This window comes from Aotus nancymaae, unplaced genomic scaffold (assembly GCF_030222135.1).
Source record: "Aotus nancymaae isolate 86718 unplaced genomic scaffold, 86718_ANA_hifiasm-v0.15.2.pri h1tg000089l, whole genome shotgun sequence".
NCBI classification, from domain to species: Eukaryota; Metazoa; Chordata; class Mammalia; order Primates; family Aotidae; genus Aotus; species Aotus nancymaae.
This window is the reverse complement of record NW_026988504.1, coordinates 25,257,706-25,279,593: the sequence shown is the minus strand read 5'-3', so window position 1 is coordinate 25,279,593 and position 21,888 is coordinate 25,257,706. Positions and strand designations below refer to the sequence as shown.

General features: G+C 49.8%; 2 protein-coding genes and 1 non-coding gene across 3 annotated transcripts; 1 reads left to right on the top strand and 2 right to left on the bottom strand.

Annotated features, from left to right (window-relative positions):
• Positions 1–2,832: 2,832 nt before the first annotated feature.
• On the bottom strand, positions 2,833–10,985 carry KRT32 (keratin 32). The gene is made up of 7 exons (XM_012444135.2): positions 10,457–10,985; positions 9,701–9,783; positions 9,379–9,535; positions 7,886–8,047; positions 7,682–7,807; positions 6,745–6,965; positions 2,833–3,536 (listed from the first exon to the last, which is right to left on the bottom strand). The coding sequence occupies exons 1-7, from the start codon at positions 10,922–10,924 to the stop codon at positions 3,407–3,409; spliced, it is 1,347 nt and encodes a 448-aa protein (XP_012299558.2). The 5' UTR covers positions 10,925–10,985; the 3' UTR covers positions 2,833–3,406.
• Positions 10,986–11,569: 584 nt separating this feature from the next.
• LOC135271756 (U2 spliceosomal RNA) lies at positions 11,570–11,751 on the top strand. The gene has a single exon (XR_010339889.1). It is a non-coding gene; the product is annotated as a U2 spliceosomal RNA (small nuclear RNA).
• A 5,229-nt stretch (positions 11,752–16,980) lies between these two features.
• On the bottom strand, positions 16,981–21,888 carry KRT35 (keratin 35). Its single transcript, XM_064369715.1, has 7 exons — positions 21,364–21,888; positions 20,081–20,163; positions 19,734–19,890; positions 18,943–19,104; positions 18,523–18,648; positions 17,799–18,019; positions 16,981–17,476 (listed from the first exon to the last, which is right to left on the bottom strand). Exons 1-7 carry the CDS (start codon positions 21,832–21,834, stop codon positions 17,329–17,331), a joined length of 1,368 nt encoding a protein of 455 aa, XP_064225785.1. The 5' UTR covers positions 21,835–21,888; the 3' UTR covers positions 16,981–17,328.

Sequence of the window (21,888 nt, the reverse complement as noted above, 5' to 3'; positions counted from 1 at the left end):
TCCAGCTGGAGCTACAGGGCAAGAGTCCGTCTCCGAAAAAAAAATATGAAATAAAAAAAGAGTATTGTTTTATTATTAATGATTTTCCTGGTTATAGCCTGGAAGAGGCATATTCTTTTTCTGATCACACTCTAAAAGCCTTCCTAATATAATGGGGAGGGAAAAATTCATTTAGTGCAATTCAGAGTCCACACACGGCCCCATCTCCCAGATGCCAAATCCGACTCCTGAATATTTCAAGAAGCTGTTGCCCTCTGGACAGTCTTCCCTGAATGGCAGTTCTGCCCCATTGGCCCTCAGAGCCACCCCCAGAAGAGGATGCTTTGCACTAGGGTGGTGAGCAGCAGGGGTAAGTCCCAGACTCTTTAATAACCTCGGAGAAAGTGTGTCTTTAAAAAGCACACCCTGGCCAGGCGCAGTGGCTCACGCCTGTAATCCTAGCACTCTGGGAGGCCGAGGTGGGCGGATCACAAGGTCAGGAGATCAAGACCATCCTGGCAAACATAGTGAAACCCCCCTCCACTAAAATACAAAAAAAAATTAGCTGGACGTGGTGGCACGCACCTATAGTCCCAGCTACTCAGGAGGCTGAGGCAGGGGAATTGCTTGAATTTGGGAGATGGAGGTTAGAGTGAGCCAAGATCATGCACCTCACTCCAGCCTGGCAACAGAGCAAGACTCCATCTCAAAAAAAAAAAATAAATAAGTAAATAAAAAGCACACCTTTTTTTTTCAGGTCCCACTCAGAGAGGCTCCACCTACGAGGCTTGGCGTCAAAACCCTTGGCTTCAATTCCTGCCTGTTGGTTGTGTCTGTAAGTACATCCTTCCACCTCCCTGGGTCTGAGATGCCTCTTCTGTAAAATTGGGAAAGCTGAGCCAGATCATCTGGAAGGTTCCTTCTAGTTCTGACAGTCTAAGACAGCTCTGTCCAATTGAACTTTCTGTAGTGTTGGAAACACTCCATTTCTGTATTGTCCTATTTACTACCACTTAGCCACGTGTGACGAGTGCAACTCAGGGAACGTCTCAGTATACAGCCATAAGTCATTACGGGCTACCACATTGGACAGAACAGGTCTAGTATTACAGAACCAAAGATTTGGTCTGTTCAGTGTGTTGCTTATCAGGCTGAGCACATTCCAGAAAAGTTGTGCACTGGGGTTGAAATTAAGGATTGCTGCTTTGCACACAGTTATGAGAAAATCCAATTAGCCAGAAGCCCCTCTCCCTTGGCATTTCAGCTCCTTGAAACTTTACCCACCCATCGACCAGGAACCACAGCTCGCTGAGTAGTATGTTCATGTTTCCGCTGTCAGGCTAATGACCTTGTCTGCCAGAAATGCCTGCAGGATCATGTCTGGAGACCCTGCAGGCAGCTTCAGGATCCAATTCATTTTTCATCATTTCTTGGCAAGGCCAGAGGGAGGATACTAAATAGAAACATCATCTCAGCTCATTAAAAAAGAACTCTGTGTTTGGAGGGTGAGGTTCAGAAAGGTGTTCAAGATTCCTGTCCCCAGCTCTCTCCTCTTTACCTGCCATGGCCAGTCCATTGCCAAGTCAGATCCATCACAGTGTCTGTTACATTGATTCTTCATTTTTCCATGACTCCTGGCATTAGCTGAGACCCTGTTAGCTTCTTCCACAGCCTAGCCCCTCCTCTCAGCCATCCTGTCTGTGTTCCTTGGTGAAACTTTCTAAGATTCCACTCCAGTCATGTTATTTTGGGCTGAAATCCTGCAGCAGCCCTCCCTCTGCCTTCAGGATAGAGTCCAGAGTCCAGGCTCTTTGTGGGGTACCCAAGATCCCCCCTCCCACTATCTGATGCCTTTCTACCATTTGAACTTCATCCCCATCAGCCTCTCACAGGAACCCACTGCTCCATCCAGCAAGGCTCCCCAAGGCCTCCCAAGCATGACCCCTGCTCTCCTGAAGACCCCCACAACACACTTACTTACCTATCTGGTGCCCCACAGACCCCCTATTCAACCTCCAATACCCATTTCAAATGCCACCAGCTACAAGACTCATTTCAGATCCTCTTGGGCTAAGACTCTCTCCCAATTTTGACTAGTCTTTACTCTTTCCAGGTAGGAACTTGGCAGTTAGAATGGTTAAAATCACACTGCTGTGCTGCTAGACTTGGGCTCAAGTCTTCGTCCTTGCATGTAACCTTGAACGACTGCCTTGACCACACTCTGCCTCCATGTCCACGTCTAAAATGGACACTATGCATACCTTACAAGGTGGTCATGAAACTGCATAAGTTAATTTATGTAATATGCTCCACACAGTACTTGGTGCATTATGAGTGCTCGAGAAGTAGTAACCATTGTCATCATTATTATTGTTACTGTTACTATTACATCGCCCTTACGGAGAAAGAAGTGCAGTCTTACGTACACTGGTCTTAGCTCCTCCTGTAATTGTAAGTGTCTGAATGGTAGTGATCACTTGCATTTTTTATACCCCCGCACCAAGCTGTAGTTTGCAAATAGTGAGGACTGTGAATGTGAATTGTCTGAGCATCTCTAGAGCCTGAAGGCCTCGATTTCAGTCCTGGGTCTGCCACTTACCAGCTGTGTGACTTCGGGCAAATTTCTTAACTTCTCTGGGCCTCAGTTTCCTGATTTACAAAATGGATGAAATAATGGTATCTTTTTCATAGATTGCTGCAAGGAATGCCTCATTTAATCCAATGAGGCATTACTAACAATGTGTCTGGGAACTCTCCCCTGGATTAGCCAGCCTCTAATGCAGAACCTGCACCCAGTAGCTACTCAGTGAAGATATTTTGAAAGAATGAATGATCCCATTGTCCCAGCTGTAATGAGATTTAGAGGTGGGTTTATTATTCTCAATTACAGTAATTTGGCCTAAGTTTCTGGCATAATTATCTCCCTCCTCTCTTTATTCTTTTATTACTTGGCCCCAGAGCAATTGATTAGTTTTAACTGGTTTATGGCATGCGGGCCTTTTTAGTGAACACCTCTCAAGCCTCTATGGAAGCAGAAGAGGAATAAAAACAAAGAAAGAATTTGCCCACGTTCCTCTTGAGCCCAGTTGAGTAGGATTGGCTTGTGGACGCAGCAGCATAAGTGACAAGCAGAGACAGACATGTTTGCAGGGCCATTGAGTGCAATTTTATTCGCCAGTTAACGAAGAACACTCGCTCTTTGAGGCAGCACAGACAACCAGAAACATCACCAAAGAGAACAGTTCACCCACGGGAAAAAGAGGCAGTTTCAAAGTGGTGAGGGCTGGAGCGCCCCCTGGAGTATCAGAGCTTGTTGCAGGTGATCCACGGCCCTGCTCAGGATCTTCCTTACTGGCCGGGGTTGTCCCTGCTCTTTTGGTGGACACAGAATACCAGGCCCTCCAGGATCGGCTGATGCAGAGGGACTTCAGTAGCGGACCTGGGGGCAGGGCGAGCAAGGCACGCAGACGGTGCGTGGCACACAGACGGTGCGGGACACACACGGGGAGGGTGCACAGGGGTTACAGGAGGGAGTGGAGCACGGGTTACAGGGAAGCCTGCCGGAGAAAGTCACAGAGGGACAGGATTAGTAGAGAAGGCCCACTCGGGCATAGGTCCTGCTGATTCTACCCCTCCGATGCCTCTCAACCCCATCTACTGTGCTTTCTCTGCCCAGCCTCCCTGGTCCCAGCCTCTGCCATCTTTGCCCTAGTCACCTCATGTCCTCCTAACTGATCTCCCCAACCCTGATCGAGCCCCTTCTAACCACTGTCCACTTAGTGGCCAGAGCAATCTTCTACAGTCACAAATCCAATCATGTTTCTCCCCTGCCTAAAACCTTCAGAGGCTTCCATTTGAGCTTAGGATGAAAAGCAGCTTCCTCTGGAAGCCATCATTCTCGCAAACTAACACAGGAACAAAAAACCAAACACCTCATGTTCTCACTCATAAGCGGGAGTTGAACAATGAGAACGCAGGGACACAGGGAGGGGAACATCACACACCAGGTACTGTCAGGGAGTCGGGGGAAAGGAGAGGGAGAACATTAGGACAAATACCTACTGCATGCAGGGCTTAAAACCTAGATGAATGGTTGAGAGGGGCAACCAACCACCATGGCACATGTATACCTGTGTAACAAACCCGCACGTTCTGCACATGTATTCCAAACTTAAAGTAAAATAAAAAAATAAAGAAAAGCAGCTTCCTTAATAGGACCTGCATGATCCTGCTCCCACCTCTTGCCCCAGCCTCACTCAGCTCCGTTGCTCTTGGAGCTGCAGGTACTCTGACCTTCTTCCAGCTACTGCAGGGACTATACTGCTCTGGCCACAGGACTTGTGACCTGCATCCTACATCTCTGGAACCCTCTTCCCTCTCCACTCACCTACATTTCTTCTTTAAGAGTTTAACTCAGCTGTCACATCCTCCTTGAAGCCTCCCCATCTCTCTGAGACAAAGCCCCTATGGTACATGTATCTCCTTTCATCGTGATTAGTAATCATTCTATTATGGTCTGTCTCCCCTGCCAGGCAGTGAGGCCAGCAGCCACATACACATACCCACCCTGCATACCTGGCATATAATAGACACCAAATAAGAATATTTCAATAAGACAAAATAATAAATTGTAGAGAGTAGAGAGTTCCTCTTCAAAGTCTTGCTTATTGTTTAATAATAATATATGTTAGAAATAATAGTTTCTTTTAAAGACTAACTTTCTTCAAAGCCTTCTTGCTTTATGCTAGTAACTCTTCATTAAGCCTTATCTTATGTCGCTGTTAGATATAAGAGAATAAGTACATTCTACGTCCTTATACTTCAACCAAGATATTTGTGCTAGACATGCTCACAGGCATAGTACATTCTTTGTCCTTGCACTTTAACCAAGATACTTATGTTATTACTTTTCTAAGTCCTTTTGCAAGCAGCTTCCTGTCCCTTCCTTATTTAGACTCCCTCTTTTCCTTTGTTCTCCATTGCCTTCACCTGTTAAGAAAGGTTTTAAGTTGTTAGCCAATCGGGTTTAGTTTAGATTGTGAGGTCTGGCTCTAACCAACTGAGATCGGACACAGCAGTAAGGACCCAATGCATAAGGAGTAAATATGCCTGCCTTTCCTTTGTTCATTACACTCTCGTGACAAGACTGCTGGCAAGTAGCACCCTTTCTGCAGAAAGTAAGATTGCCTTGCTGAGAGATCCTTTGTCTCAGTGCTGATATCTCTTTGCAGCACCAAGCATCTGTTTCCAACATAAATGAATGAAGAATTAATACATGGTAAAAGGATTAAGGATGATCTCAGAGACTGACAGGCATGCACTTAAAATCAGAAACAACACACTGAACATTGGATGGAAACCCAATAGCTCAGAGAACCAATGGGAGGCCTGAGGATCACGTGCAACCTGAAATGTGTTCCATTTGCTTGGCACTGTATTTTCTTTAACTTGTTGAAAATATTTAAGCATCAGGAGAATTTAACATTTTTAAAAATCCAGATTCTCAGCTTCCCTGGAACTATTGGAAGATCCAGCAATACTGGACCTGCTTCTCACAGAATAGAAATGGCCCTGAGGACATGGCACTGCCTGGATTGGACAAGGCAAGTCTGCTTTTCCACAGTCTCCATATGACCCATGTCATTCATGCATGTTAATGACCTGGCCCTTGCAAATATTTGACTTTGCAACACTTGCCCTAAAGTTATAGGTTCTGAATGGTAAAGAAGCAGGGCTAAATGCAGAATAAGAAATGGCTACATCGGTCACTAGTCCACCAGGTGTCCATGACCCAGAGGTACCCTGCATTCAGACAGCCACCAAGTCCTGCTGATTCTTGCACAGTGTCTAGAGCTGATGCCTCTGCTGCCCTAACTCAGGCCCTCCCCACTGCTTACCTAGGCTGTGGCCAGGGCCTCCTGAACAGTTTCTCTGCCTGGTTCCCCTCCCTCTACTCAGTTTTTCCTGCTTCTATCAGGGCCATCTTCTTGAAGAACAGCTTTGAGCTTGAGAGACATTTACTGAGGATCTACTGTGTGCCATGTACAGGGAATAAAAATGTATTATAATGTCTCTGAAGTCTAGATGTTTATGATCTAGTGGAGAAGACACACAGTAAATTCTCTCATTTCCTCCTCAAAAAAATAGTAAGTCCTTCCACTTGCCTATAAAATAAAGCCCTCCCTTCCCCGCACAACCTGCGTGGTTCTCCATAAATGGTCCACAGCTGATCCTCCCTGTCCTGCTCCCCACCAGGGCTCAATTACACGAGGCTACTGATTGTCCTCCCAATATGCTAAAATCTCCATCTGAGAGCAATGGAGCTATGAGGTGAGGCTGGGGTAAGAGGTGGGAGCAGGATCATGCAGGTCCTATTAACAAAGCTGCCTTTCATCCTAAGCTCCCTGCATGCCACGACCTCCAGTCACCTGTCTGCCTATCTCCCTGAACACATGGAAACAATAGGAGGGCAGATGCCCTGCCTTCCTCTGTCTTGGTATCCTCCATAGAGCCTGCCCCATGGTGGGCAGTTAGAAGGAGTTTGCCAGCTTGGAATGAGATAGAATTGTCTCCAAGGGGCCTGGTACAGGATGGCAGCATGAACACCACTGCCTGACTTCTTTCAGAACATACCAGCTCCTTAATGGCTCCATGGTCAGGACGGGGTTCTAAGCTGATGGTACCTCAAGGGTAGATCCAGTTGCTTCCTATAACCTCCCAGAATCCCTGCCCGCATCTCTCTGAGCCTCAGCTGTGCCTACGTACTTGCAGTCCTCGCTCTCCAGCAGGCTCCGGTACGTGTTGATCTCGCTCTCCAGCCGGGCCCGGACGTCCAGCAGCACCTGGTACTCCTGGTTCTGTCGCTCCAGGTCAGCCCGGATCTCGGCCAGCTGGGCCTCCACGTTGGTGATCATGCACTGCATCTGGGCCAGCTGGGAGCTGTAGCGGGCCTCGCTCTCCGTCAGCGTGTTTTCCAGGGAGTCCCTCTAAGGCAAAGGAAGACATAACCATGAGGAGGGGAGCTGTTTGCCATGGCCTGCTTCAGAAAGAAACGAGAAGAGCCAGACCTCCCTTTGGTGCTGGGAATGAGCCCTCTCTTCCTGAGTCACTGTGGAAACGGAAGCCCAGAAAGGTCAAATGACTTGTTCAAGTGTAAACAGCTGGTACGTGATGGAACCAGTTTCAATTTGTAAGTCTGATCCTAAATTTCTCCTTCCTTCTGCAACCTTTGTCTGGCTTCAGGCTTTGGATCTGAGATTTCCCAAGTACCTCCCTGATGGCAGCATTTAGTACAGTGGTTTTCAACCCTGGCTGCACATTAGAGCCACATGGGAGCCGTCAAAAAATACCCATGACCTGACGCCACCTCCAGAGACTCTGGTTGAGTTGGTCCAGAGAAGAACCTGGGCATCAGGATGGGTGATACTGAGATTCATAGGTTTGGAAAAGCAGGCTAAGCATAGAACAAGTCTTCTTGTGGAGTCGAGTTTGACAGTGTCCATCTAACCCATGTCTGATTTGAAACATGCCTCTTTTATCTCTGAGCTGGATCTCAGAAAAAACCTCCCTCCAGGAAAGGTCAACAGGATGAGCATCCATAGTGGCTGAAATCTGGGCCTCCTCTTCCTCCTTCCTGGAGGCCCGAACCTATGCTCAGTATGCCTAGGATCCAGAGGGAGGTTGCCCACCCAGCAGCTCTCACCAAGCTGTGCTGGGCCTGCAGCTCGATCTCCAGCGTGTTGACCGTGCGTCTCAGGTCAATGATGTCTGACTGGTAGTTCTGAAGCTGCTCAGAGCTTGTGGCCACCTGCTGGTTAAGCTCCTCCATCTGCAGTAGGGAGAAGGAAAAGGTTGGAGTCCCTTCCTAGGGACATGGAGGAGGCTGCCCCCACTGTGAGAGGCCCACCTGCATATTGAACCATTCCTCCACGTCCCTGCGATTGGCCTCCACCATGGTCTCATACTGACACCGCATCTCCTCCAGCACCCTGGTCAGGTCCACCGGGGGCGCAGCATCCACCTCGATGTTAAGGCGGTCCCCAAGCTGGCATCGAAGGGAACCGACTTCCTGAAAAGGCACAAGAGCTCCAGGCAAGTGTGACAATCATACGATCCTGCCTCACCTCCCCAGGGAGACATGAAAAGATGCAACAGAAGATGCTGAGGATGGGAGCATTAGATGGCCCCCAAGGACTGCAGTCCACCCGGCAGCATCCCAGTGCTCTTCAGACTCCAGCCGGATACCCCTGTGACAGGAGCCTCACTGCAGCACATTTCCTATCACTTTGGCAGTCGCCAAGAGCAGCGTCCGGGTTTGCTGGATGCATTTGGGCTAAAATGGGAAACCGGTCCCCCTAGTATTCCCAGCCACCCTCCCAGCCTGTGTTCATCCTGAGAAGAGGGTAGCAGGAGCCCAGCTTGACTAGTTCAAGGCCCGGGTAAGGGCAGCTGCCTCCCAGGCTTGGCTGCCAAAGAGGGAAAGTTATCACTGAGGCTGCCAGGGTGTGTGATAACTTCTCATTAGTGGCTTCTTGGTGTCGTTCCCAGTTCTCTGATTTGAGCGAGATGAGTCAGGCACCCGGGGGTGCTCAGTGAGTACGTGGTTACTGGCTGTTACTTTACACTTAAGCCTGAGGAAACCCAGCCAAGATTCGGAGGCACTTGTTCATTCAAATCCCAAGTCAAGAGGTTGAGAGTCAACCAGGGAGGAGGGAAAAAAACGCCATGGCTCAGGTGGGCTTGGCAGCACACAGGTGCCCAAAGCAGTGGGCTTTCCCTCCTAGAAACTTCAGGAGATAAGAATAAAACAGAAAGTGAAGGGCTTGCCTGTGGCTTCAGCTTGAGTATTTTATGTGCAAACAGAAGAGAGGACAAAATAAGGATGGGGGCCAAGGAGGAGACCACTGCAGCTGTACTCCCTCTCGGAAGAGATGGGACTGCTTCTGAGAGTTTGGCCGGGCAGAGATGGACAGGCCGTTCAACATGAGATCCGGAACACAACTCACCCCTGGCACCACTGCACCACTCTACCTCTGGTGTGTGGCTCTCGAGAAAACACATGCAGTCACCAGGAATGAGCACTTGGCAGCTAGCCCAGGAAATGCAGAAGGGAAGGGGACTACACTTCTGAGCACTGACCAAGTGGCAGGTGTTTCATATCCATGCCTTGGGGATTTCCACGATCCATATCCTATCCATTAAATCCTCACAGTAACCCTGCATGACAATGTCGTCCCCATTTTACAGATGAGGAGGCTCAGGAAGATTCCCTAAATTGGGCATATTCACTGAAACAACATGCGGCAGGCTTGGGAATTCAACCCATGTTTATCCAGCCCCGTACCCACGTTCTTTCCCCTCTGCTTCCCGGGGCCACTTCAGCATGACTTCCAGCCTCACCTCCTCGTGGTTCTTTTTGAGGCACATCAGTTCCTCCTTTAGGGACTCCACCTGGGCCTCCAGGTCAGCCTTGCACAGAGTGAGATCATCCAGGATCCTGCGCAGGCCGTTGATGTCGGCCTCCACCAGCTGCCGCATGGCCAGCTCCGCCTCGTACCTGCACAGGGACAGGGTCAGCAACCGAGGGTCAAACTGAATGCAGAACTCAGGGAAGGCCTTAGACTGCCGGCACTTCCCAACCCTCCATGAAACTAATGGAAAGCTGCCTAAGAGCCTATGAGGACAGGACCTCCCCCAACCCCTGTCTCCTGGCCAAACTCACTTGGCCCTGAAGTCATCAGCAGCTAGCTTGGCGTTATCAATGTTCACGACCATCCTGGAGTTCTCTGCCTTGGTACACAGAATCTGTGGGTCAAGGCACATGAAGAGGGTTGTTCAGGGTGAGAAGAAAGAAGAAGAATCCAAATGAAGAGAAGACAGCAGCAAAGGTAGGATCCAGCACCCCTGCAGCCAGCCCTGCAGAAGGCCCTCTTCCCCGGAACTCTGGGAGATATTTAGTGAATTGCTACTCCTTGAAGAACTTGAGATGTATTCTTTAGAAACCTGGAGCTTTGTTAATTCAAATTCCCCATTTTGAATGTGCTGAGCAATGTGGAAGGAAAGAATCTCATGTCTGAAGTCATTCATGTGACAGTTAGAAGGGTCCTTGACATTTACTGAAAACTCACCGTGGACCAAGGACTGTTCCAAGCACTTGACCTGCACCATCTCATCGAATCCTTTGAAAACCCCATTAGATAATGCCCATTACTATCCCTGTTTTACAGATGGGAAAACTGAGACCTGAGGAAGGGAAGGGACCTCCCAAAGTCATGCAATGAGGCAACGGTAGAATCGAGACAAGATCTCTCCACCTGAAAGCCTCAGGCTAAGTGCTCACATTATAAAATAACCCTGTGCCCTAGGGAGTTCTCTTTGTCCTGAACATAGCTTAATAAGCTAACGAGATTCAAATCTGGAATGCGAACTAGTCCAGATCCCTTCCCAAAGAGCCTGTTCACCTCGCCACTGACCTCACCTTCTGCTGGAGCTCCTCAATGGTCCTGAAATGAGACTGGTAGTCAGGAGTCATGGTGAGCACCTGGGAATGAGAGGCCTCTTGGATCCTGCTCTCCAGCTCCGCGTTCTCCCGCTCCAGCTCTCGAACCCTCGCCAGGTAGCTGGCCAGGCGGTCATTCAGGAACTGCATGGTTTCCTTCTCATTACCATTGAAGGCCCCTTCGCTGTACCAGCTGCCGGCGCCCATGGCGCTGGAGATGCCACTGGTTGGCCAGCGAGAACTGGATAGATAGGTTTTGGAGACACAGCTGGCTGGCCGGAAGGTGGTGGGCATGCAGACAGAAGGCAGGCATGCCATGGGCTGGTAGACATAGCCCAGGCACAGCTCAGGCCGGCAGTTCACACTGCCGGAACAGACCGAGGCAGGCCGGGGGCAGCTCTTGAGAGAGGCTTGCAAGTTGCTGGTGACACAGCAGGTGGATGCCATGTTGGGGAGGCCCTTTCTCCTCCGCCGCAGCTGCCTGGATGTCTACAGACCCCATGCCGCCCGGGCCATTTATGCCCTTGCGGTGAGGGGGCTCATGATAGAAATTCCTCATTGGGTGGTATTGATGTTTACACTCAGCCCCAGAGGAAGCTGCTAATTAATTTGTAATTTGATTTCCAATGATGAGTTCCTTTCCTCATAAAAGAGCCCAACCTTATCATTTGGCTAAAGCAGGAGTCTGGGCTCCTGTCACTGATCACCATGAGAGAGCTTCAGAGCACATCTTCAAAGGGTCAGCTGCACGCCTGGGCCCTCATTACTAGGGCGGGGCCTCCAGGAAACCACTGCGACCCGGCCTGTGCCTCCATTAGCTTTGCCCACTGCACCCACCTGCTCTAGCCCTGAGAAAGCCTGCAGGTCTGTGTGGCAGCAGCTGCCTCTTTTAATGAAGGTATTCCCTGTGGGAGGAGGCCTGACCATTTAACAAGGAAATGTGTGGGTGGTAGAAACTGCTCCGATACTGGCAGCCGCGTAAATCCAGGCAGAAAGGAAAAGGAGCCTCAGAGGCTTTCTAACAGGCATCATCTTCCTGCCAAGGGGAAGAAAACACCAGTGGGGAGAGAATGAACTCAAGACACAGGCAGCCTCACTTCTCAGCCTTTTTAGGTAAGATCAAGTGTGGTATCAGTTTAATATCTGATAGGTCCTCTATCCAAGGACATTATAGTAAATGGATTTTTGGAGCAGGGAGATGGAATCGGAGCTTGCTCCGTCCACTGTATGCATTGAACTGGTATTGCAGTACTTCCAGGAATGGTGCACCCCTTCAAATGGCAAAAAAACATAAAGACCCAAACAGAAGCCTAAGAATCAGGTACATCTTTCCAGTTGGATCCTTCCTCTTGGAAAAGCCCATATCATGAACATCTCCAGGTGGCAGCTGCTCTATCTTGACCTTCTCTGGACCATCCATTCAATTATCACCGCACCACATACACAATTGTCAAGTGCTCAATAACTGTTTGTTGAACAGACTGAGATAGAACAGTTGGAACAAGTTCTACTTTTACTCTGTTGTGGCAGATGGGGAAGGCTCACTGCAGGATCTCAGAGCATGGAAGCAGTGTGAATCCACTCCCTTGAGAAAGGACATTCTATAGCCCTGGAATGAGCTAAGCCAGGGGACGGGGAGCAGATGCGCCCAACTATGGAAGCCCTGGGCATTCACTTAAGAAGTCAACATGCTGGAGTGTGGTTTTCGGTCCTGGCTGCAAAAGCTGTGAGCTTCACATTTAGTATGTGTGTGTTGTAGCCACTTTTTTATTCAGTAATCTTCTTAATATAATGTTGGGGCATAAGTACTTGCCTTATGTTTCATGTATTCCTAGAAGTGTCAGTACAAGAACAGGAAAGGGAAAATGCCACCTAGCCCCTTCACTGCGTTAAAAAAAGTAGAGCATAGAGATGCTGCCTCTGACTTGCAATATGGCCTTGGGAAAGTCATTTTTCTCTCCAGACCTCAGTTTCCTCATGCCAATTGAAAGGGTCAGATCAATTACTCTCACAATTTGATTCTCTGCAACAGCCATAAATTTCAGTACCTTGTCTGGATTACCTGTTTAGAGGAGATGACAGCATCGGATGGAATGAGGTGTGATGGCAATACCAACTACATGGGATGAGACGCATCAGGCCACCCTTCAGAATCATAGCCGGAACTTGCGGAACGTACACGACTGCCAGGCATGGTGTTGAGTGCTTGGCATTAATTTGCCTGTTTAATCCTCTCACCCAAAAACTATCATTATTATTTTAATAAGGTGTTATCAGTGGTTCTCAAAGTGTAGTTCCTAGACCAGCAGCATCAACCTGACTCAGGAACGTGTTAGAAATGCAATTTTTCACCCTAGAAGAAAACCTAGGCAACATCATTCATGACATAGGCATAGGCAAAGACTTCATGACTAAAACACCAAAGGCAATTTCAGCAACAGCCAAAGTTGACAAAAACTAAAGAGCTTCTGAACAGCAAAGAAAACTAGCATCACAGTCAACAGGCAACCTACAGAATGGGAGAAAAATTCTGCAGTCTACCCATCTGACAAAGGTCTAATATCCAGAATCTACAAGGAGCTTAAATAAATCAACAAGCACCCAGAGCTCATACATCCTCCTGGGGAGACACAATGCTATTAGTGCTCAAAGCATCTCTGAAACACTCCTTTGTGAAATACTGAATAACTCAAAGGTAAAAAGCACCATCTTGCCATCTTCCATATTTGAGCAATACCCAACCTATTTTTAAAGTGTTTCTTTTCTCACTTGAATTGTTTAACCAGAGGAACTACATATGTATTTTGGGACCCTCACCCACAAAGTTATTTAGACTCAGATTAGGATATTACAAGTCAGGTGCCTGCAAATGCTAACAGTGACCATGGTGCTGGTGCCCGGCTCCTACTTATGACCTCTGATGTCTAACCAAGGTTAATGGCTCCCATCACAGTGTGTGCTGTGGTTTGTGCCAAGGCCACTCCCCGAGTCCGTAGATTGTCCCTAATAACCAATCTGCTAATTATGTCTTCTTCCCTTGAGATGATGCCGATACTGTCTCCCCTGCTGTGGGTTGATGCCGTCTATTGTAACATCTCAGTCTTAAATTCTTAAAAAAATTTTATTTTTTTTTGAAGATGGAGTCTCACTCTGTCACCCCACCTGGAATGCAGTGGCACGATCATGGCTCACTGAAGCCTTGAACTCTCCAGGCTCAGGCTATCCTCCCACCTCAGCCTCTTGAGTAGATGGGACTACAGGCGCACACCACCACGCATGGTTAATTTTTGTATTATTTGTAGAGACAGGGTTTTGCCGGGTTATCCATGCTGGTTTTGAACTCCTGAGTTAAAGTGATCCGCCCACCTCAGCCTCTTGAGTAGATGGGACTACAGACGCACACCACCACGCATGGCTAATTTTTGTATTATTTGTAGAGACAGGGTTTTGCCGGGTTATCCATGCTGGTTTTGAACTCCTGGGTTAAAGTGATCCGCCCACCTCAGCCTCCACATTGCTGGGATTATGGGTGTGAGCCGCTGTGCCTGGCCAGGCTTAAATTCTTGTGGTCTCATATTCTAGTTCATTTAGTGTTTCCTCCTTTGTTGTTGATGTTGCTGCAGCTTAGGCAGGAGACCTTGAAAGATCATCTGAGTGGCACTGCATGCTGTGCTCAGAACATCTTAGACCCAGTGTGTGGACTCTAGCCTCTCTTTCTCAGGGTGAGTTCATTCCCAGGAGCCACCTCCATGCTTCATGCAAATCACCCTTGTTCAATTTATCTTGGCAGTTCTCCACACATGCTAGGATCACTGTCCACTGATAGTTACCTCTCAGCTGCCTTCACCAGGAACAGTACCTCCCAAATACCCTGTTGCATGCTTTGTGAGTGAGAGCTCAAAGTTCCCAACACAGTAAATACACTTTGTTCTTAGTGTTCAATGTATAAAATATTAAGCAAAACTTGTATCTATGTTTGATGGCGTTGTGTCAGTGGGAAACATGGGTCTAGGGAAAGCGGTCCTTAGTTCTTGTCTCTGCCATGGTGCTTTCCTTGGAGGATAAGAGAAAGGAGTGTCGGGGAGATCACTTTTTCTCAGGACAAAGGCAAATTGGGAAGGGTCAGTGTCACCACTGAGAAATAAAACTAAAATCCTAAGTCCCCAGTTGACTGAACAGACCCTGTCTTGACCAAAGGGACCAAAGGGAAACCTTAAAAACAGAATCACATGTATGTTTACTGCAGCACTGTTCACAATAGCAAAGACTTGGCACCAAGCCAAATGCCCATCAATGGTAGACTGGAAAAAGAAAATGTGGCACATATACACCATGGAATACTATGAAGCCACAAAAAAGGAAAAAAATAACTAATTTAAAATTTATTTCAAATATTTGAAATCAAAAGAGAGAGAAAAGGCAGAAATGAGAAAGTCAATAGCATAATGGGGGGCCGGGCACGGTGGCTCACACCTGTAATCCCAGCACTTTGGGAGCTGAGGCAGGCGGATCATGAGGTCAACAGATCAAGACCATCCTGGCCCACATGGTGAAACCCGTCTCTACTAAAAATACAAAAATTAGCCAGACGTGGTGTCATGTACCTGTAGTCCCAGCTAGTCAGGAGGCTGAGGCAGGAGAATCGCTTGAACCCAGGAGGCAGAGGTTGCAGTGAGCCGAGATCATGCCACTGTACTCCAGCCTGGGTGACAGAGCAAGACTCCATCTCAAGCATAATAGGGACCAGACCTAGTAGTGCTAGAGTCTATGTCAGAGTTCCCCTGAGCCCCCTGCAGTGCGTCGGAGTCAGGTGGAGGACCTTTAAGCAACCCAATTGCAACTCCCAATTGGAATGCCAAAAGATCCTCCACCTGACAAATGAGCTCTCAACCCTGGCTGCGTGTTCATATCATCCAGGGAGCTTTCAAAAAATCCCAATACCAGATCATATCCCAGACCAACTAAAGCAGAATCTCTGGGGCTCAGAGCAGGCATCGGTATTTTTTAAAGCCCTCCAGGTCGTTCAATGTACAGGCAAGGTTGAGAACTTGGGTGGAAACAGCGTTATAATTAAAAAGCACAAGCAAATGAGGTAAATAATAATTAGAGGTGGGATTACACATGATTTAGTTAGCTACATCTTGGACCCAGGTCCATCCGACGCCACATTCAGAGCCCACGTTCGTTGCACTAATGTCAAGGCCCCCTTCAACCAGTCTCCTGCCACCGCTGAGGGAGAAAAGAAAAAATGTGGCAAGTAAGCGTCCTTCCTGTTTCTTCCCAAAGGCTCCCTCCTACACAGACCAGTCCTTCCCAGGTACCTAACACGCCTCCTGGCATAGGGGGATGCTCGTTAAGGGTTTGTTGAGTAAAGTGAATGATCCTGAGGCAACCACCCCTTTCAGAGCCTAAGCCTCAGCAAAATTAGCGAAGGGGTTCCAAAAAGACCAACACAGAGGTGGTGCCAGATGCCAGGAGCAAGGGGGACTGGGAGCAACCAAAGGGGGACTAGAGAGGGGAGGATTCTGTGTTCAAATCACAATGAACTATACCAGATGTCCTCAAGGGACGAGGGTCTCCAGCTTGCCTTGGTCAGCGTCTTCCAGCCGTCTTCTCTCCCCCTTGGACATAGCTACAGCTCTCTTAACATGACTGAAGATCCTTAGCAGGTACTCTCAGCATCTTATGAGGAGCACATGCCAGCTGGGAATGCACGTCTTCCTTTTTAGCTCAGAAACTTTGGTCTTGGCCCTTCTCCCTTTCCCACTGGGATTAATGGAACTTGCTATTTGCCTGGCCTGTCTAGGGACGACATTCTGGACACAGATGAGAGCCTTTGGGTCAAGATGCTGGGAGCTCTCACGCCCATCTGAGAAGGGCTCGTTGTACCCCTCACCAGATGGCAAGAGCACGCAAGCAGGTGCGTGAACCTCCCAAGGACAAGAGCCTTAGCATTAGGGATAGAAGTCGTGAAGGCAAGCACACTCTCCATCTCCTGCTTATGATGGGCGGTGGGTTGTTAAGGGGGTTGCTAAGCTTGGAGGGCTGCATGAAAGGGCTGCAATGGAAGAGGGGGGTGATGTAAATGCACCCCTAAAAGTATCCTGGGTGGGAGACACCCTATTACTGGTCTTACAAGGACCACAGACATGAGGCTGATAGAGTGGCCTAAACCTCTTCCCATGATGCTGATCTCAGCTTCAATACCAGTTTTATCCATCCCACTCTGGTATCCCAGGTGACCACATATACTAAGAGGGATTCAGGATAGGTCTGGAAACACCTGGCCCCACACTGGAATCTTGGAGAAAGGTCTTCATTGGGGAAGCCAAGCCAAAGGTCTCAATGTAGGCCTCTACCCACCCCAAACAGGGCACAGTAACCCTGTCATCCAAAGGGTCATACTTGGTCACACATCTCCCATTCATCTGCCCAACAGTCACCCCTGAACAGAACAGAGACACAAGCCAACAACACCAGAATGGGGCAAGTTGAGCATCAAGGGACTGAACAAATGCACTTTATTGTTCTGCCAACAAAAGCCCTCGACTGCATTTCAGAATCCCCCGGAACAGCACCCAGAGGGAAAACCTGACCCAGGAGGCAGCCCAAGAACAGAGACCCCGGCACCCATTGAAATGATGAGGAGTTGAGACCTTTGTAGGCAGCCAGCCGTCTTGACAGGCTCTGAGAAACTTTAAGGCATGTATTTGCAGTGATCATTCTCAGGACCAGACCCTGGGTCTGAGCTCTGCATGAAGAAAGGGGACTGGGCTACAAGGGTTAGAGTTGGGTAGAGGCCAAGTTCAAGCCCTGGAGACAATGGCCATGGCCTTCTGGGTCAGCCACTCTCAGAACCGGCCCCCTGGGCAGGGCACACAAATGGGGCGGGGGCTACAGGTTGTGCGGGCTGCACTAGGACCGCAGGAGGCCGCAGGAAGACAGGGAAGGCATGACTTGGAGGGCGAATAGTCAGGTGCACATGGGTTACAGGGGAGCCTAGAAAAAAGAAAACAGTCGGATTACTATGATTTTCCAGTTGCTGTTTGCTATAACTCAAAGCAGATCCTAGACTATGCAAACTGGAAAGCACCTTAAAAATCACCTGATCCTAACCCCCTTGTTTTACCAAAAGGGAAACAGGGGCCCTGAGAGGAAAGGGGGCTTGCTGGAGTTACATGATGATTTGCAAGAAGACCAGAACTAAAACCCAGGACTCCAGACTCCGAGTGCCAGACTCTTTCCAGGCACCATGCTGTCTCCCCAGAACTTTGTAGATTGCAGTCAGAAGACAGACTAGAGCACGTGCAGTGATACTCACTTGCTATCCTCACTCTCCAGCAGGCCCCGGTACGTGCTGATCTCGCTCTCCAGCCGGGCCCGGACGTCCAGCAGCACCTGGTACTCCTGGTTCTGCCGCTCCAGGTCAGCCCGGATCTCGGCCAGCTGGGCCTCCACGTTGGTGATCATGCACTGCATCTGGGCCAGCTGGGTGCTGTAGCGGGCCTCCGTCTCCGCCAGGGTGGATTCCAAAGCATCTCTCTGTGAGGGCAAGAGTTATGTAAGGATGAAAAAGGCTAGAGGTCAGAGAAGGAGCAAGGAAGCTTCATCTGGGTCTCAGTGAGGCCTCAGAATCCAAGAACGGAAGCTCAGAGAATCAGAATTTGAGCCATCTAGGACAAACCACAATCAGACATCTTATTTGAGATGAGCTAATTAGGCCCTGTGGCTTCTTTGATCAAGAGAGTATCCCCTGTTAATACCATCTTTGAGTAACTGATAATTACTCAGAAGATGTATCTGCTTACAAAAATATAGGAGCTACTGCTTGGACATGTCAGTTGCTACAGGTCTCTTGTCTTTTACCACTGAGGGATTCGTGATTGGGGCTGGTCCCTCATTCCCTCTTTTCCACATAGAGAAGCCCTGATGCTCAAGAACATAGACCCCTGGAGCCTGCCTGTGTGGTCGGAGCATGGAAGCTGGGGAGGCTGTGTGCTCCTCGGCTTGGTGCAATAGCAGCTCCACCCTGCCTTGGGGCTCACCATGCTGTGCTGGGCCTGCAGCTCAATCTCCAGGGCGTTGACGGTGCGTCTCAGCTCGATGATCTCTGCCTGGCAGGACTGCAGCTGCTCTGCACTGGACACCACCTGCTGGTTCAGCTCCTCAGTCTGAAACATACATACACAGGACCTGGTCAGCAACACCAGGGACTTGGCTTCAGAGAGCTACAGAGGCCAGTTACAATCGTGAGCCAAGAAGGACCTTCCCAGTCACCCGGTCCCACTCATTTGTTTTATACTTGAGGACATTGTTGCTCAGAGGACAGCAACCTGCCCGAGACGCACAGCAAGGTCAAAACAGAGATGGGACTCAAAGTTAGGTTTCTTGATTCAGAGCCCCAGGGTCACTTCCATGTGAGCCACCATGTACCCCTATTGCACTGACTGTTCCCAAGTACCTACCTGGGTGTCAAACCAGTCTTCAGCATCCCGGCGGTTATTCTCTACCAGGGTTTCGTACTGGCACCTCATCTCATCCAGAACGCGGTTCAGGTCAACAGGTGGGGCAGCATCCACCTCAACATTCAGCCGGTCACCAAGCTGGCAGCGCAGCGAGTTCACTTCCTATAGCACAGACCAGAGTCAGTACTAACTCCCAGAGGGTTGCCTCCCAGGCTCACCTCCTCCCCATGCTCACCTCCTCCCCATACTCACCTGTTCTCCCAGGCTCACCTGTCCCCCGATGCTCATCTCCTCCCCATGCTCACCTCCTCCCCATGCTCACCTCCTCCCCATGCTCACCTGTTCCCCATGCTCACCTCCTCCCCATGCTCACCTGTCCCCCAATGCTCACCTGCTCCCCATGCTCACCTCCTCCCCATGATCACCTGTTCCCCCATGCTCACCTCCTCCCCATGCTCACCTGTCCCCCAATGCTCACCTCCTTCCCATGCTCACCTCCTCCCCATGCTCACCTGTTCCCCCATGCTCACCTACTCCCCATGCTCACGTCCTCCCCATGCTCACCTGTTCTCCCAGGCTCACCTGTCCCCCAATGCTCACCTGTTCCCCATGCTCACCTCCTCTGCATGCTCACCTGTTCCCAATGCTCACCTGTTCCCCGTGCTCACCTCCTCCCCATGCTCACCTGTTCCCCATGCTCACCTACTCCACCATGTTCACCTCTTCCCCATGTTCACCTCCTCCCCCAAGCTCACCTGCTCTGCCACGCTCATCTCCTCCCCCGTGCTCACCTCCTCATGGTTCTTCTTCAGGCAGAGCAGCTCCTCCTTCAGGGACTCCACCTGGGCCTCCAGGTCAGACTTGCACAGGGTCAGGTCATCCAGGATCCTGCGCAGGCCGTTGATGTCCGACTCCACCAGCTGCCGCAGGGACACCTCCATCTCATACCTGCAGGCATAGAACAGGGCACCTACATCTCCATTTCTTTTTTGCATCTAAGTCAGGTCTGCCCTCAGGCTAGCCAGGTGCTGTGAGTCCTGCTTTCATGCCTCAGTGACAGAGCCAAACCCCTGAGCCCAGACATCACCTGTGTCCAGTTCTAGCAACCCCCAAGCATAGGACAAGCAGGACAACTCACTTGGTCCTGAAGTCATCTGCGGCCAGTTTGGCATTGTCAATCTCCACCACCAGCCTGGCATTCTCTGCCTTGCTGCACAGGGTCTGGAGGTATAAAAACATTATTTCATTGCAAGAAAGGACATTCTGCTTCTTGGAGCTCCCTAAAGCTGACAAGGGCTGCCTCTGGAGGGAGGAAGTCAGCCATCCTGGATTCCTGCTACTCCATGGGCACTGGGGGGTTAAAGGCAGGCTCTGGGGATCAACTATGTAAACTCCAGGGTCCCTTCCAATGCAGTGCGTCTATGACCTGTGACCCAGGTTAGATAGCTGCATGAAAATGAAACGGAAGGGCCTAGTATGATGAAACGAAGCTTCTTCCTATCTCCCTGTCTCCCAGCCCTACTAGGGGCCCAGGGCAGCTCATTGTCATCAACATCTTCCCATCTCCCTGTCTCCCAGTCCTGATAGGGGCCCAGGGCAGCTCATTGTCATCAACATCTTCCCATCTCCCTGTCTCCCAGCCCTGATAGGGGCCCAGGGCAGCTCATTGTCATCAACATCTTCCCATCTCCCTGTCTCCCAGCCCTGCTAGGGGCCCAGGGCAGCTCATTGTCATCAACATCTTCCCATCTCCCTGTCTCCCAGCCCTGCTAGGGGCCCAGGGCAGCTCATTGTCATCAACATCTTCCCATCTCCCTGTCTCCCAGCCCTGCTAGGGGCCCAGGGCAGCTCATTGTCATCAACATCTTCCCATCTCCCTGTCTCCCAGCCCTGCTAGGGGCCCAGGGCAGCTCATTGTTGTCAACATCCCCCAGAATTCTCTGGTCATAAATGGCCCCTCACAGGACTCAGTTGTACGTTTGGGACAAGTGAGAAGCAGATATGAAGCCTGGCAAGAAGGAAACTCCTCTGGAAGGCATTTTCTTCCCTGAGTTACTTATGGGAAGCTGAACTGCACTAAATACATCGAACCCAATCCCCTGACTTTAAATAAAAGAGGAAATGAAAACTCAGAGGGGTGGACAATAGTACCAAAGGTCACAGAGTTAATTCATAGAGCTTATGTTCAAGTTCTGGCTCCAGTAACTGCCATCTGGGTCACTTACCCATTCTGAACCTCAGTGTTCTCATCTGTATAATGAGCTAATGATACCTCCCTCATAAGGTTATTGGGAGGAGCAAATGAGGCCACAGAGGCGAACATGCTTAGTGATTTCCAACATGCCCTATGGGAACAGAACTACCAATGAATGCTGGTGACACCAAGTTCCTGGGAATCCAAAGCCACTCTGAAGCTCTTACCTTCTTCTGGAGCTCCTCGATGGTCTGGAAGTAGGACTGGTAGTCGGGGCACATGTAGGGCACCTGCTTCTCACACCACTCCCGGATGCGGCTCTCCAGGCTGGCGTTCTCCTTCTCCAGCTGGCGCACCTTCTCCAGGTAGCTGGCCAGGCGGTCGTTCAGGGACTGCATGGTCTCCTTCTCGTTGCCAGTGAGGATGCCCTCCCCAAACCAGCCCCCACCCACGCTGTAGCTGGTGGCAAAGCCTCCGGCAGGAAAGCAGAGAGTAGGGAGGCAGCTGGCGGCCCCGTAGCTGCTTCTACCCAGCCCTGCTGAGCAGGCAGAGAAATTTCGGGCCCCACGGGAGAGACTTGGGAGCTTGCAAGAGCTGCTGGAGTACATTGCGGACACAGGAGCAGAGCCCCCACTGGCCCCTCCTGGGCTCTTGAGAGACACAGAAGAGAAGCTAGCCTTGAGGCTTTTGGAAGCCATGGCCCCAGCAACTCAGACGCAATTGATAGATCTCTAAGACCAGATACCCCAAAG

Bases quoted from the DNA above. Each gene is read 5' to 3' on its own strand.
- KRT32 (XM_012444135.2), bottom strand. From the start codon at position 10,924: ATGGCATCCACCTGCTGTGTCACCAGCAACTTGCAAGCCTCTCTCAAG. The intron at 6,966-7,681 runs GTGAGAGCTGCT...CCTTTGCCTTAG, and splicing joins TGCAGGCCCAGCACAGCTTG to AGGGACTCCCTGGAAAACAC. The intron at 3,537-6,744 runs GTACGTAGGCAC...TTTCTCCGGCAG, and splicing joins CTGGAGAGCGAGGACTGCAA to GCTTCCCTGTAACCCGTGCT.
- KRT35 (XM_064369715.1), bottom strand. From the start codon at position 21,834: ATGGCTTCCAAAAGCCTCAAGGCTAGCTTCTCTTCTGTGTCTCTCAAG. The intron at 19,105-19,733 runs GTGAGCACGGGG...TCTGTGCTATAG, and splicing joins TGAAGAAGAACCATGAGGAG to GAAGTGAACTCGCTGCGCTG. The intron at 17,477-17,798 runs GTGAGTATCACT...TCTTTTTTCTAG, and splicing joins CTGGAGAGTGAGGATAGCAA to GCTCCCCTGTAACCCATGTG.